Genomic DNA, 13204 nt, shown 5'->3' with positions numbered 1-13204 from the left:
ACCATTGTGTTTTGAACCTGCAACGTCCCAACACAAGGTGACGTGCACTAGCTGCTCCTACCAGACAAGCGGAAGCCCCCGTTGGCCACCAACATATAACCACTAAACTTGCGTGCATGTATTTTATCATCTATAACAGTGGCCACCAACATAAAGAATCATCATGCAATTTGCCATTTGGTAGGAGTGAAAATTATCACTTGTTAAAATCCACAAAAAAAAACAACCATGAACATTAACAGCATGCATTTGGTTAATATTCCTATTTGGCAAATTCTATCATTACCATGGGGTGACCAATTTCCACGTCCCAATGGTATTAAAATTGTCCAAAATATGCATTACTCCCAAATGGGTCATTTCACTTTTAAGATATCAATCTTACCTTTCACCACCCCTTAACATTTTCCACGACTAAGCCAGCCACTAACCAACGCCCAAGCCTATCCAAACCCAACTCTCTCCAACACACACACACACACACACACACACACACACACACACACACACACACAGGCATGGGGGCACGCAATTAGCTGTTTATAATAAATGTAGTGAATTCACTTCTTAATCATATTAGACTTAATAGGATTCAAGTCATAAAATCCCCACACGAGATATAGCCGTCTAGATAAATTCTCCTCGAAGAGGTTATCTAGGTACTCCAGATAAGAAGAATGATCAAGGGTTCAGCAACAAGGCATGATGCATATGTAGATCTTTGTTAACATAATGAACAGACTAAGGCTATGGGCTGAAAGCATAGTGACATGTTCAAACAGAAACAAGCACCCCAGAAAACAAAGAAGCAACATATCATTCGGAGAGTGCAATTCTCTCCCCTTTTTTCCAGTTCAGAAGACTAAGATCGGCATAAGAGGGAAAGCCAAGGGTTTCTCTTTTACCATTAGAAACCAACCAAGGTTTTTGCTTATCTACAAAGAAAAAAGCCCATCAGCCCATGGCATACTTCTGTGTCCAGCTTCGAGCAGTTGACTCGTACTTGGCCCGATCAGTCTTGTACATGTGAGCAATCTCAGGCACCAACGGGTCATCTGGATTGGGATCTGTAAGCAGCGAGCAAATAGAAAGCAGAACCTGCCGAACAGACATTGGTTTCAACTTTCAGCATGCAAATCATATAACAATTGATACCACTAACTGCGTTAGAAAACGTATGTACAACTTGATGATCACCATCCACCCTGTGCAAGATATAGACTGAATACAACTTGTGAGCATCATATTATCAAATCTATATGGTTTTACTTATTTCTTCATCTGTTGATGTTCTATGTCGGAGTTGTACATTTCAGGCCCTATAGTGCATATCATGATTTTTTATTCTTTTTTTTATCAGTCAGCAAGCCACATATGTGAGGCTAGATAAACTTCGCAAAGTTCCGATTGTAATAAGCAAGCTGGAGGATAGTGCCCAGCAGAATTTAAACTGAATGAGACTTCAGCTAAGATAGCACAACCTTTACCAAGCCAGTGGAGTAAATATGAGAGCAGAAGTCTGCAGCAACACAGAACAGAGGATGACTAGCTCAGGGATTTGGCACCTTTTGCAATTACGTATCAGTAATGGGACCAAGCTGAGAGTGTATGGTGGTGAAACGAACAAATGCACAATGTAAGGATAAAAAATGAAACACAACTTTTACCAAACTACTGGAGTAAATATGATGACAAGTTTGTGGCAACACAGGAAGATAGAAAATGACTAGCTCTATGGTTTAGCATCTTTCACAATCAACTATTAATAACCAGACAAGCTGAGCTTGTATGGTGGTGAAACAAACAAAATACACAAGGTATTTTTAAATAAAAAAAAAAAAAACACAAAATGCACAATGTAAGGTTAAAAAAGCAGAAAATGAGTAAAATATATGATGGTCAAATAGGTATGGCTTAGAAGGATTTAGTTTGAGTGTAAGCATTCAAATAGGAAAATAGTTCTGTACATGTTAGAATTATATATGGTAGAGCAACAAAAATATAACAACAAACAAGGTGTAAGGAGGTTTGAATTCCGCCAGGAGCTAATACTCAGATTCCTAAGCCCTAGATCTTTTTATGTAAAGGAGAACACAAAAGATTCTCTTACCACCTCCCTTGATACAAATTCTATGATGAAGCTAAGCATGACCATGACCATGTTTTCTACATCTCACCAAAATCATACTTCCAAGAGTGAATAAAAGGCCACACCTATTAACTTCATGATATGCTTTTCCAAAGTCCAGATTGATCTTGAACATACTTCTTATTAGGGATGTCAACGCTTAACCGAACCCGTTTAATCACAGCAGTTATAGAATTAAAATTTTGACATCTCCTTAGGCCTATTCTACTCAAAACCACTATGATGGCAGATCCACTTGTTTCCCCTAGGGAGATCCACTTTTTCACAGCTGATTCAAAAGGTCTCCTTCATGGAGAAAGCTTTAACTTCCTGCAATGTTAACCCAGGCACTGTTTGCAGCTTGTTCTTTTTTCTTTTGAGGGAAAGTAAAAACTTTCACGAACAGAGGTTGCAACGACAGCAACCTTAAACAAAATTAAAGCAAAACTGAAAGTACAAACATAGTAAAGCTCATTAATCATACAATAGAAAATAACAGTCAAACGCAGAGAATCAAAATCCTCAAGAAGTCCAATGCATGAAGATCTAATTCAACTTAAATTTGCCAAAGAACAACTCCTCTTTTCACATTGGATTGGGTGGGTACTTCCTCAACTGATACTAACCACAAGAACAGACTAAACCACGGATTTGGAAAGGCACTGTTTGGAGAATAAATAGCAAAATACCAGAAGCACTGTTCTTGAGTTTCATAACCAACCGATCAGCTAATCAACATGATGACAGATGAGCTATTAAATAAATGATTAATGAACAAGGGACTTCAGAAAGTAACAGATGGAATTTGAGAAGGTTCTGATTTTTTTTTAGAGATTTGAGAAGATGGACATCCCAGAAAAAATAATAATGAAATCTCTTAGAGAAACATTTTCAGTAAGTTTGGGTTTTAATTGTAAAGTGCATTGAAGAAGCTGCAAATAAAACTGCAAAGATATACAGCATGACCTTCCTTCTCTTAGAATGAAGTGGTTTTGCATTTTCTAATATTATAAATGTGTGATATTTACTGTTTGTGCATATGCTTCCATTTTTTTACTTCCTCTTAGAGTGAACTACACGACTGGGATGTTATATTTTACATAAAAATTAAGAAGCAATATAAAGAATAATAACTTCAAATACAAGCTGGCCAGATACTCATAATTTAACATGAAAGCAAACCTTTGAAATAGTCAGAGCTGGGCTCCACTGTTCTTTCAGTATATCAAGGCAAATGCTCCCATTGCTGTTGATATTTGGATGAAAGACTTTAGTACGAAATGCTACCTGAAATTCAAAAAATAGAGCCCTCTTACACCATGCATGATATAAAAAATGAATCCGACAATGGAGAAACAAAAAGCAAATATAGCAAACTAGAAAAAAAAAATAGTATCACCATATGCGAGAATTCTTAGTGGTGAAAGACATTTTCATGCATGCAAGCATAAACACAATCTTATTTCCAAGTAACCAAAACATACATTCCTAAGGTTGCACTTTCCAGATGAGAACCCCAAAAAAATCCACTTTGTTGGACATCTTTCTGATGAAATTTATAGCAACATATAGCCATTTATCTCAATTCTCATTGAATAAGTAACATACATTCCTAAGGTTGCACTTTCCAGATTAGAAACCAAAACAAATCAATTTTGTTGGACATCTCCCTAATATCAATGTTCCATGAATAAGAGACATACCTCCGAAAGTATCACAGTTCCCTGATGAAAAGAAAATACCTCCCTCCCTCCTGTGTTGCATGCATATTTGTGTGTGTAGATGAGTGTTTGCATGTGTATTGAGGCAAAACTGCTTTTAACCCATATGATCATTTAATGGCTGATTTCAAGGTTTCAAAGGCTCCAATCACTAGCACAGAAAACCCTAATTCTCAAGAGTAGGGTACAATAATATTGCCCAAAAAATTCATGTTAAAAATAGTTTGCCATTCACACTAACAAAGTCGGTGTTACAAAAGATACCAATTAAATGTAAACCTAAAAATATGACTTGCAAGCATGTTTTTATGCTCGGGTGAATGTTTGTCTGTGTATGGGCCAAATCTGTAAAGATAATGAATAAGCCCATTTAATGGTTGACTTCAAGCATTCAAAGTTTCAGTTACCAGCACAGAAAATTGACCATAATTCTCGTGAGTAGGAAACAAAGGCATGGACCAAAAAGTTCCAGGGTAAAATAATTCATCATTCACACTAACAAAGTCCAATGTATCTGAAAATATGATTTGAAATCTCAACAGTCATATGTCATACAACTGTTCCAGAATACAAAATTATGATGAAAATCAAATTTCTCAAATTTCAGAGTTTTAAGTGTTTTTCTTTTCTAATCAAAGAAAGCTGAAGGTGAAGCCTCAGTGATGCAAATGGGTCGGACACAGGATGGAGGTTTTGCATTTTTTGGCTGTTCCGGATCCAATTCTGATCCGAATCCCCACATATTTAGCTGTTCCAGATCCGAACAGTTTGCATCCCTAGAAGCCTGGGTCTGAACAAGCACGCATGAAGCAGGGGAACGTAGCTACAAGTAGCTGGCACAAAGGGGGCAGTAAGAAAGATGTGGGAGCTCTGCCATGCTTTAGCTGCCACAGGGCAGACATGCCAAGCAGAGCCTCCAGAATGTTGACAATGCAGAGCTGAGCAATCAACCCATACAATAGCTCTTCATGAGGGGCTACCTGATCTATTAGAACTTAGAAGGCATAGCTCCAGCCTCCAGGAAAGAAAAAGGAAATTGAAAGGAGAAAAAATGCTTTTTACCTGTCACATGGACTCTTCTAAAGGGTTGCCGGCGTCGATGTGGATGCGGGTGATGTAAAAACCGAAATTTTTCGCTACCAAATTTTTGTTTATGTTACAAAATATTTCAAAATATGCAAATTGGGCCTAGATCCACATTTCGGATCTAGGACCCATAAAGAGGTAATTAGGTATAAATGATATCAACCACGATTTAATAATAATAATAATAATAAATGAATAAAATTTAATTTTTTTTAAATTTATCCGAGGATCCACAGTTGGATCCAACTTGTGGATCCATATCGTTTGGGGTCGATTTACGGGTCTCAGGTCCGGACCCGAGCTGTGCCCTATAACAGTTTTTTAAAGAAAAGGGGCAACCCGATAAGGGTTGCCCGATAAAGCTGAAACAAAAACAAGAAAGGGGGGGGTGGGGGGGGGGGGTTACGCAGGGCGTAACCGACCCCGCGCCTTTCGGCAGAGGAGGGGGTTTGGGCCAATAAAGGGGGAGTGGAGAGGGGGTCTCTCTCTCTCTCTCTCTCTCTCTCTCTCTCTCTCTCTCTCTCTCTCTCTCGAGTTGGGTGCGCATCGAAGAAAAAGGGCACACCGGAAAACCTGCGACAAGCATCAGCCATCGTCGTCGGCAAAGCTCCGGCTACCTGCTGCCACCGAAGCCCTCCTCGAGCATTCCTGTCACGGCAGCAGTGAGGGGCGACTTCAGTCGGCCCTGCCTTCAGTTGGCTTTTTATAAAACTGGTACTTGATGTACTGCATAATCGAGCTCTTTTGTTATCTACATTCTTTTTTATTTGCCTGTTTAACAATTTTCCATAAATGCAAACTTATGAAAGAACTTCCTTTCTTTTCTCTTTTTAATTGTCTGCTTCATCATAGTATATTATAGATAGATCTTTCACCTCTACGAATGATGCTTATTTAAAATTTTGAAATGTTTTAGGTTGATTCTTATACTTTCATGATGTAAGTATATTTGCCTGTTTTTTGCCTCATTAATGACCATCACAAGCTATGATCACGACAATTATGATGACGATGATGATTCTTTGTACAATTTGGATCATGAATCATCTAGTGGTGTTCAGAATGACAATGCAAGAAAGGGCAAGAGGTCTTCTGATTGTCTATATCAGTTTGAGGACAAAAAAGAAAATTGTTTTGATGAGGAAGATGAAGAAGAATATGACTTAGATGACTACTATTCTGAAGATGACCAAGATGATGAACCACCTAGCATGCATAAAACAACTGTGCTATAGCATCATGTATTGAAACAAAAAAAGAGTGGGCAAGGAAAGCAAGGTGGGACCCAGGTTTTTATGTGCATACACTGCAAAAATGTTTATCATGGGTCATATACTCGAGTTTTTGCACATCTCATGAGAGCTCTAAAGGGACAAAGTGTTGGGATTACCTTTTGTCTGTAGTTGCAAAAAATGCAAAATTGGCAAGAAAAATTAAGATGCAAGTTCGACGAGTGGAGGTTTCATCAAGTGCATTTGAGTTGAAGAGATCAAGAATTGATAAACCGAAAAAGTCTATTAATATGACTACATCATCTAGTGGAAGCCGAAACACAGTTGATATTCGTGATACCTTTAAAAAGGTAGAAAGAGATAATGTAGATCATAAAATTATCAGATTTTTGTGTGCAAATGGCATACCTTTCAATGTAATTCGATCACCATATTAGGAAGAGATGATATCTGCAGTTAGTAAAGTGCCTAGATATAAACCCCCATCATATGAAAAAGCGCGAACAACGTTGTTTGACAGTGAGAAAGAGTGTGTTCACATAGAGTTAAATAAATTTCGAGAAAAGTTTGAGGAGTTTGGAGTTTCCATTGTCTCATACGGCTGGACAAATATCAAAAACAAGCACTTGATAAATATACTTGCATCAAACTGTTTTGGCTCGATGTTCTTATATGCAAGCGATTTTTCTAACGTGCAACAGTCAGCTGCAAACATTGCCAAGTTTTTTAAGATGGGATTTAAACTTGTGGGGCCTTCTACTGTAGTGTAAGTGATTACAGACAATGCAGCAAATTGCAAGTTAGCAGGTGAAGAATTAAAACAAACGTATAAGTATATTTTTTGGTCACCTTGTGTTGTACACACACTTAATTTGATCTTTAAGGATTTGGCACATGAGTTTCATTGTTTGGGAGAAATATATTTGCAAAGTAAAGAAATTGTGAAGTATATCACAAATCATTCAAAAGCACCAACAATTTTTAGAAGCAATAAAAAATTAGAGCTAATAAAGATTGTAAAAACAAGGTTTGCTTCGCATTATACTACTTTGAAGCACTTGCTTGATGTGAGGAAGAGCTTGAGGCTCACAGTAATTTCAGATAGATGGAGCGAGTGAAAGCAATCATGCATGGATGAAACTATGAAAAAAAGGGTTGTTACAACATAAACAACTGTTCTTGACGAAAAATATTGGGATTCTGTATGTTTAGCATTATTGATAACAAAACCCATGTATAAGATGATTAAATTTTGTGATCAGGAAGGCCCTATAATTGGTGAAGTATATGAAGGCATGGACAACATGTTGGGGGAAATCAAAGACAATCTAAAAATAAACCAGATTTGTATGAAAAGATTCATAAGATTGTCTCAAATAGATGGGATAGAGTGAATGTGCCTCTCCATAGTCTAGCCCACATGCTTACTCCAAAATATTACGAGTCAGAGTATCTCAAGATCCCAGCAGTAGAAGGGTTCAAACGAGTTTCTCGTGGTAAAAATTTTATTCTATCTATTTAATAAAGCTTAAAGTTTAATGATTTAATTATTTTATTTGCATTTCCTTGTTATAGTTATTAAACAATTTTCTTGCAAAAAAGAATAATAATATCTTAGACGGTGCAATGCTCGCGCTTGAAGTCATAACTGCTGAAAATGAAGAGTTCTCTACACTTTATAAGTCACAACTTGTGGCTTTTGCATCAAGAAGTAGAAGATTTAGCCAAAATGCAGCAAGAATAGATGAATTGAATCCTACAATGTTGGTGTTTACTTGGTGGCGTTTTTATGGTGGTGATACACTTGAGTTGAGAGCATTAGCCATTAAGGTTTTATCTTAACCTATTAGCACACCTTCTGTAGAAAGAGTGTGGAGCACCTAATAGTTATATTCACAATGTTAAAAAGAAATACGCTCAATGAAGATCGTGCTGATACCTTGGTGTATATTCATTTCAATCTTCGATTGATTGACAGGTATAATTAAACTGTGTTGAACTTTTGTTTTGGTATTTTTTTTTCTTTTTTTCTATCATTGATTGTTTATTAGCATTCATATTTTATATTCTTGTTATAAAAAGATGCAACAATCGCTACAAAGAAGGACCTAGTCGAAAATGGGATATCAATCCAGAACTTTTTATTGTATAAGAAAATACGTTGAGATTAGAAGATATGCATTGGAGAGATTTGGATGATAGTGCACAACAATCAAGCACTATTTCCAAATCTAAACCCAAAGATGCACAACCAAGAGCTTCATTACCTCCAATAATCATACGTACAAATGAAGTTGAAGAGAATGCAAATCAATCCAACAGAGCTAGTAGAACTGCAGATATACAAGAGCGACCATCAGTTCCTCAAGGCCGAATTGATCATTTCTTTAGCAGGAGACCTAGGCAAGGTACGTTGATCTTGTATTTTTTATTTTTATTTTTTCTATATATGTATTTTTTATTTTTATTTTTTCTATATATGTATTTTTTATATTTTAAATTAAGGTTTTTGAACATTTTCATTTTTTAACATATTCATTATAGGAAATGAAGGAAGGAGCAAAAGGCAAGAAGCATGTGATGATGCAGAAAGTTCTCGATCTATTACTAACTTGAAGGGGAAGAGAAATATGACAGATTAATGAACTCTTGAATTCTTAATTATTCTTTTGATGATGTAGTTGGAGTAGTCCAACTTAAAAACTTTTATGTTACTTTTTTTTGTCATAGTCTTGTAATATTTTGTTGGTTTGATATGTACGTTTATTTTAAACCTTGCATGATGAAGTGAAGTAGTGGATTATGTTAATTTTAAGTTTATAGTTTAGAACTTTATAGCTTATAATTTACAGTTTAAAACTTTATAGCTTAAAAATTTAACCATATCTCTATGTAATCTTTGAGTTTATTGATTTCTCATTTTCTATATTGCAGAGATCACAAGATTTACAACAATAAAGTCATTTGATTCTTTCATTGAAAAATGTACGCTTTTTAATCAAATTTATTAGTTTTCTTAATGCATCATTTAGTACTTGCACGCATTTGTTAAATGGTTGCAACAGGAATGTGAATTATGATCTTCTCTTGATGTAATATTTTTTAAATGCTTGAAAGTTGCAAATAATGCATTTGTTAGATAATTGCAATATATATTATTTATTGTCTTAGATACATGTTTTATTTTGTCAATGATGACATAAATCTTATTTTTTGATAAAATAAATATATATAATTACATTTTCGCTTCCCTTTCGATTCTTATTCGCTTTCCTTTCGCTTCTCATTCGAATCCTATGTCGCTTCTGAGACGCTTCCTAGGTCGCTTCCGAGACACTTTCTGGTTCGCTCCTAAGTCGTCTCGCGCTTCCCGCTTCCTAAAATTTTAGAAGTGTCTCGCTTCTCGCTCCCCGTATCGTTTCCCGCTCCCGCTTCCTCGACTGGCAACTCTGCTTAAAACTGTTATAGTATATATATATATACTCTCTTTGCACCCCCGCACCCAAGTTTTTTTAAAGTACCGCATCGCCGCACCTGCGCCTATGTGACAGTTTTTTATGAATACATGCTTGGTACGGTTGTGTGTAAATGTGCATGATGCCACATAGGACAACTGAATATCGTAGGTGTTCATCACTTTGCCAATGACAACAACAACAACAAAACATTGAAGCATCCCAACACCAACACTCTAAAGGGCACCAGTTACAGTTGGGGAAAGGGATGCAGGTGCCATACTTTTCCTCTTATGCAACTCAAGCATGGTGACAAGTTTGCCACATTGATATGTTTGAAAAATAGGGGGGGGGGGGGGGGGGGGGGGGGGTTGCCTCAAAAGTAAAGAGTCTAGTCCAAGGAAGTCCCAACTATGGGCTCCACACTTTCCCTTTATGCAAAACAAACATGGTGAAAAGTTTGCAAAGTAAATGTGTCGGAAAGAAAGAAAAAAAGCTCTTTTTCCCCTCAAAAGAGAAAAGCCTTACACCAGGAAGTCCAACTTCTTTCCAGGGAAATACCTCCATCCATATGGACCAATAAAAAGTCTCTTATTTTATGCCAAACATCTCTTAAAGTTCATTTGTCTTAAAAACTACCCAGAATTTTTTGTCGCAAAGGGAGAAACATTGCAGTAAAAATTTGCTTCTTTGCAATTGAATGCCCCTCATGTGTAAATATAAAATATGTTTAAAAGTTTGATTGGCTTTAGATGATTGTGTTTAAAATCCTTGCTCAAGGAGACTTAATAATCATGCATCCAAGCAGTGCAAGCAAACAAATTATAACCTTGGGAGGCTTGAAAGGATAGTCTGGAGGAAAATGAATTGTAACGAGAAACACGCCTCCAGCATAAGGGCTATCAGGAGGACCCATAATTGTTGCTTGCCAGTGGAACATATCTTCAGCCACAGGACCTACAGGTAATTGATAATATGGCATCAGAATGTTGAAATAAATGCTAATCATCAGTATATTGAATATATTCTATATCAACTCTAGATATGGCTCCCGAAAATTCAACTATAAAAATGCTAAACAAGAATTCTGGATGCATGACCACGTTAACAGTGCACATCCAACAAAATAAAACCTTTCGGAAGGCAAAGGAGCACTAGTTTTCATATACAGTATGTATACTAGCAATTTACCTTACTATAAAGAAATGGAAAAAAAAGGTTATCAGCAAACACCATTACAAATATATGTATTTCCAGGTTCTCCACCAAGCAGTATCATTAATGACTTAAGATAACAAAGCATAACTTTTGCAATATGATCTTATCCTCCATTGACCTTTCAGCTACACATGGTTCTAATACTGATCTTACCTTTGGTTTTTAATTATTTTTAAGCAATAACTTGCTAAAATGATAACATCTAACAACCATGATGTTCATAGTTCTTCTTTCCTCCATGCATTATCATGTTATTTGTACAATTTCATTGGGTACCCTGAATTTATAGTCCCAGTTTTTCGAGTTCCTCTTCATTAGAAACCAAGGTTTCCCTCATACTAGTCAGTGCCAAGATAAATGATTCATAGTCACTTCCAAAATATGCACAAACTTGTGGGTAGAAATCTTGGAGCTGAATTTCCAAGGCAACGTTCAAAAGACAACAGTGTAACTCAAATAATCAGTATTTAATATAAAGACATAGGCCTTCTATTTTCAGGAATTTTATAAAAATAAACCTACCATATGAATAACTTGTATCCTCAACAAATAAGAACAATAAATTGGATTTTTTCCCTCTCAAGACCGATAGATCAGATTTAATCAAAATAAAAAGCATATAAAGAAAGAGCCACAAGTCCTCATCATGCCCAAGAACCAACCAACGGGCCAACTAATTGAGAAATGCAAACTGCCTTCGATATCTTACTCATAATTAATGCTGGGAAACCACAAAACTGTATCACCCGCCAAAAAAAAACAATTTTCAGAATCGAGCTTCATTATACTGGCAGATGCAAAGGAAAGGAAAGATTTTTAAAGAATAAAAAGTATGTACCCAAGACAGCAGCTCAAAAATAACCACGACAATCGAAATCTACTCTTCGTTCACTAATATTCCCGACAGAAAATGAAAACAAAGAAACAAGGACAAAGAAAAACTGTTCTGAACAGAACGCCTAACAAGAAATGCAATCTGGTGCCTTCAGAACATTTCATATTCAATACATAAGAAACTTTTGATCATAATATACGGCTGCAAACCAAGTACCTGCGCTGCATGAGGTTGGCGGATCCTTCTGGAGGTCCTTAAGTTCCTTCAAAATCCGTTTGGACGCCATTGAATTAATCTAAAAGAAAAACGCCGGAAGAAAAAAAAAAGACATTCAATTCTCATTAAAATGAGGAAAAATAAAAACAAAAACTCATCTAAAGAACAAATTTGCATCCATCATATATAATCTTTTGACACTGAACAAATGGTAAAAACAAAACAGAATAAACCAGTATTCTCAAGTTGGACTCAAAACCCCTAGAAATCAACAGCAATCTTGCAAACCGAATATTCTAAATCCAGGGGAGAATCCCTAGAAACCAAACAAGATGGATCGTCAAAAATCACCACGAACGGCGTAAAACAAAGAAATCCCATCCCCGACAAGTAAAAACCACACAAACACAAAACCGAACCGTGCACCTGATCCCAGAAGAGAAACGCCCCCAAAATCCGATCGAAGATCCTACCCACAATACCAACTAATCGAAGCCCCGATCTCCGATATCCAACCAAAACCAGATTCCCTTGCTTTTAGCACCCAAAAAAAAATCACAGTACTATTCTTACACAAGAATTGAAACCCTAGAGCAACTGAAACCCCAAAACTCATTCGAAACCCAAATCAATCCCTACTCTTTATTCTACAGATCCAACACATTTCACAGAGAGAAAGAGAGAGACAAGACAAAGAGAGAGACCTCGACGATCGCCGATCAACAGAGAGAGGAAAAGGGGCGGCGAGAGATCGATGATAGGCCTCAGACTTCGATCTTTTGGCCACCACCCACAAAAATTTTCCCCTTCTCGGAACGAATTTTGCAACGCACGCAAAAGGGGAATTTCTAATGGATGGAGAGAGAGAGAGAGGGACAGGTTCACCTGCTCACTTTTGTTCTGTAATGATAGCCATAACTTTTTTAGGCCTCTGTGCTTAGCCGTTCAATAAACCAGTAAAAGTTTGGTGCCAACGAGGTGTCCGTACTATTGAGTAAAATTCGGGCTTTTTCATTTTCGTGTATTTTCATTTTTTTATTTTTCTTTCACATCATGTGTGATTTATATTGTTCGTTTAATGAAAAATAATTTTTTCAAGAGTGGTTTATTCGTTCTTGATAAAAAAAAAAGAGAGCTTTATAATCAGCAGTACCCATGTAACGAACTTTCACAATTTAAAAGATCATTTTAATGAAGGTAAGAAATTAATGAGTTAAAAATCATAGGGGCAAGTTGCATCACTCAAGCTAACCACATAGATATGTTCAACAAGATCTGTTTGCTAAGGATCAAGCTTTAGATAGTACTTTTCT

At 36.5% G+C, this 13204-nt stretch overlaps 1 protein-coding gene across 1 annotated transcript; it reads right to left on the bottom strand.

Annotated features, from left to right (window-relative positions):
- Positions 1-514: 514 nt before the first annotated feature.
- LOC149844005 (ubiquitin-conjugating enzyme E2 28) lies at positions 515-12793 on the bottom strand. The gene is made up of 5 exons (XM_090000244.1): positions 12596-12793; positions 11892-11970; positions 10452-10579; positions 3311-3415; positions 515-1098 (listed from the first exon to the last, which is right to left on the bottom strand). Exons 2-5 carry the CDS (start codon positions 11959-11961, stop codon positions 955-957), a joined length of 447 nt encoding a protein of 148 aa, XP_089856370.1. The 5' UTR covers positions 11962-11970; positions 12596-12793; the 3' UTR covers positions 515-954.
- Positions 12794-13204: the final 411 nt, after the last annotated feature.

The sequence above is a fragment of the Nuphar pumila genome, chromosome 3, assembly GCF_984573655.1.
Source record: "Nuphar pumila chromosome 3, dmNupPumi1.hap1.1, whole genome shotgun sequence".
NCBI lineage: Eukaryota > Viridiplantae > Streptophyta > Magnoliopsida > Nymphaeales > Nymphaeaceae > Nuphar > Nuphar pumila.
Note: the sequence above shows the minus strand (reverse complement) of the source record. Positions and strands in the feature narration are given on the sequence as shown.

What these genes read in the sequence shown, in the direction of transcription:
- LOC149844005 (XM_090000244.1), bottom strand. Translation starts at nt 11,961, where the DNA reads ATGGCGTCCAAACGGATTTTGAAGGAACTTAAGGACCTCCAGAAGGAT. An exon ending in GCCAACCTCATGCAGCGCAG is followed by an intron (nt 10,580 to 11,891) that starts GTACTTGGTTTG and finishes AATTACCTGTAG; the next exon opens with GTCCTGTGGCTGAAGATATG. An exon ending in ATCCTTTCAAGCCTCCCAAG is followed by an intron (nt 3,416 to 10,451) that starts GTTATAATTTGT and finishes TTTGAATTTCAG; the next exon opens with GTAGCATTTCGTACTAAAGT.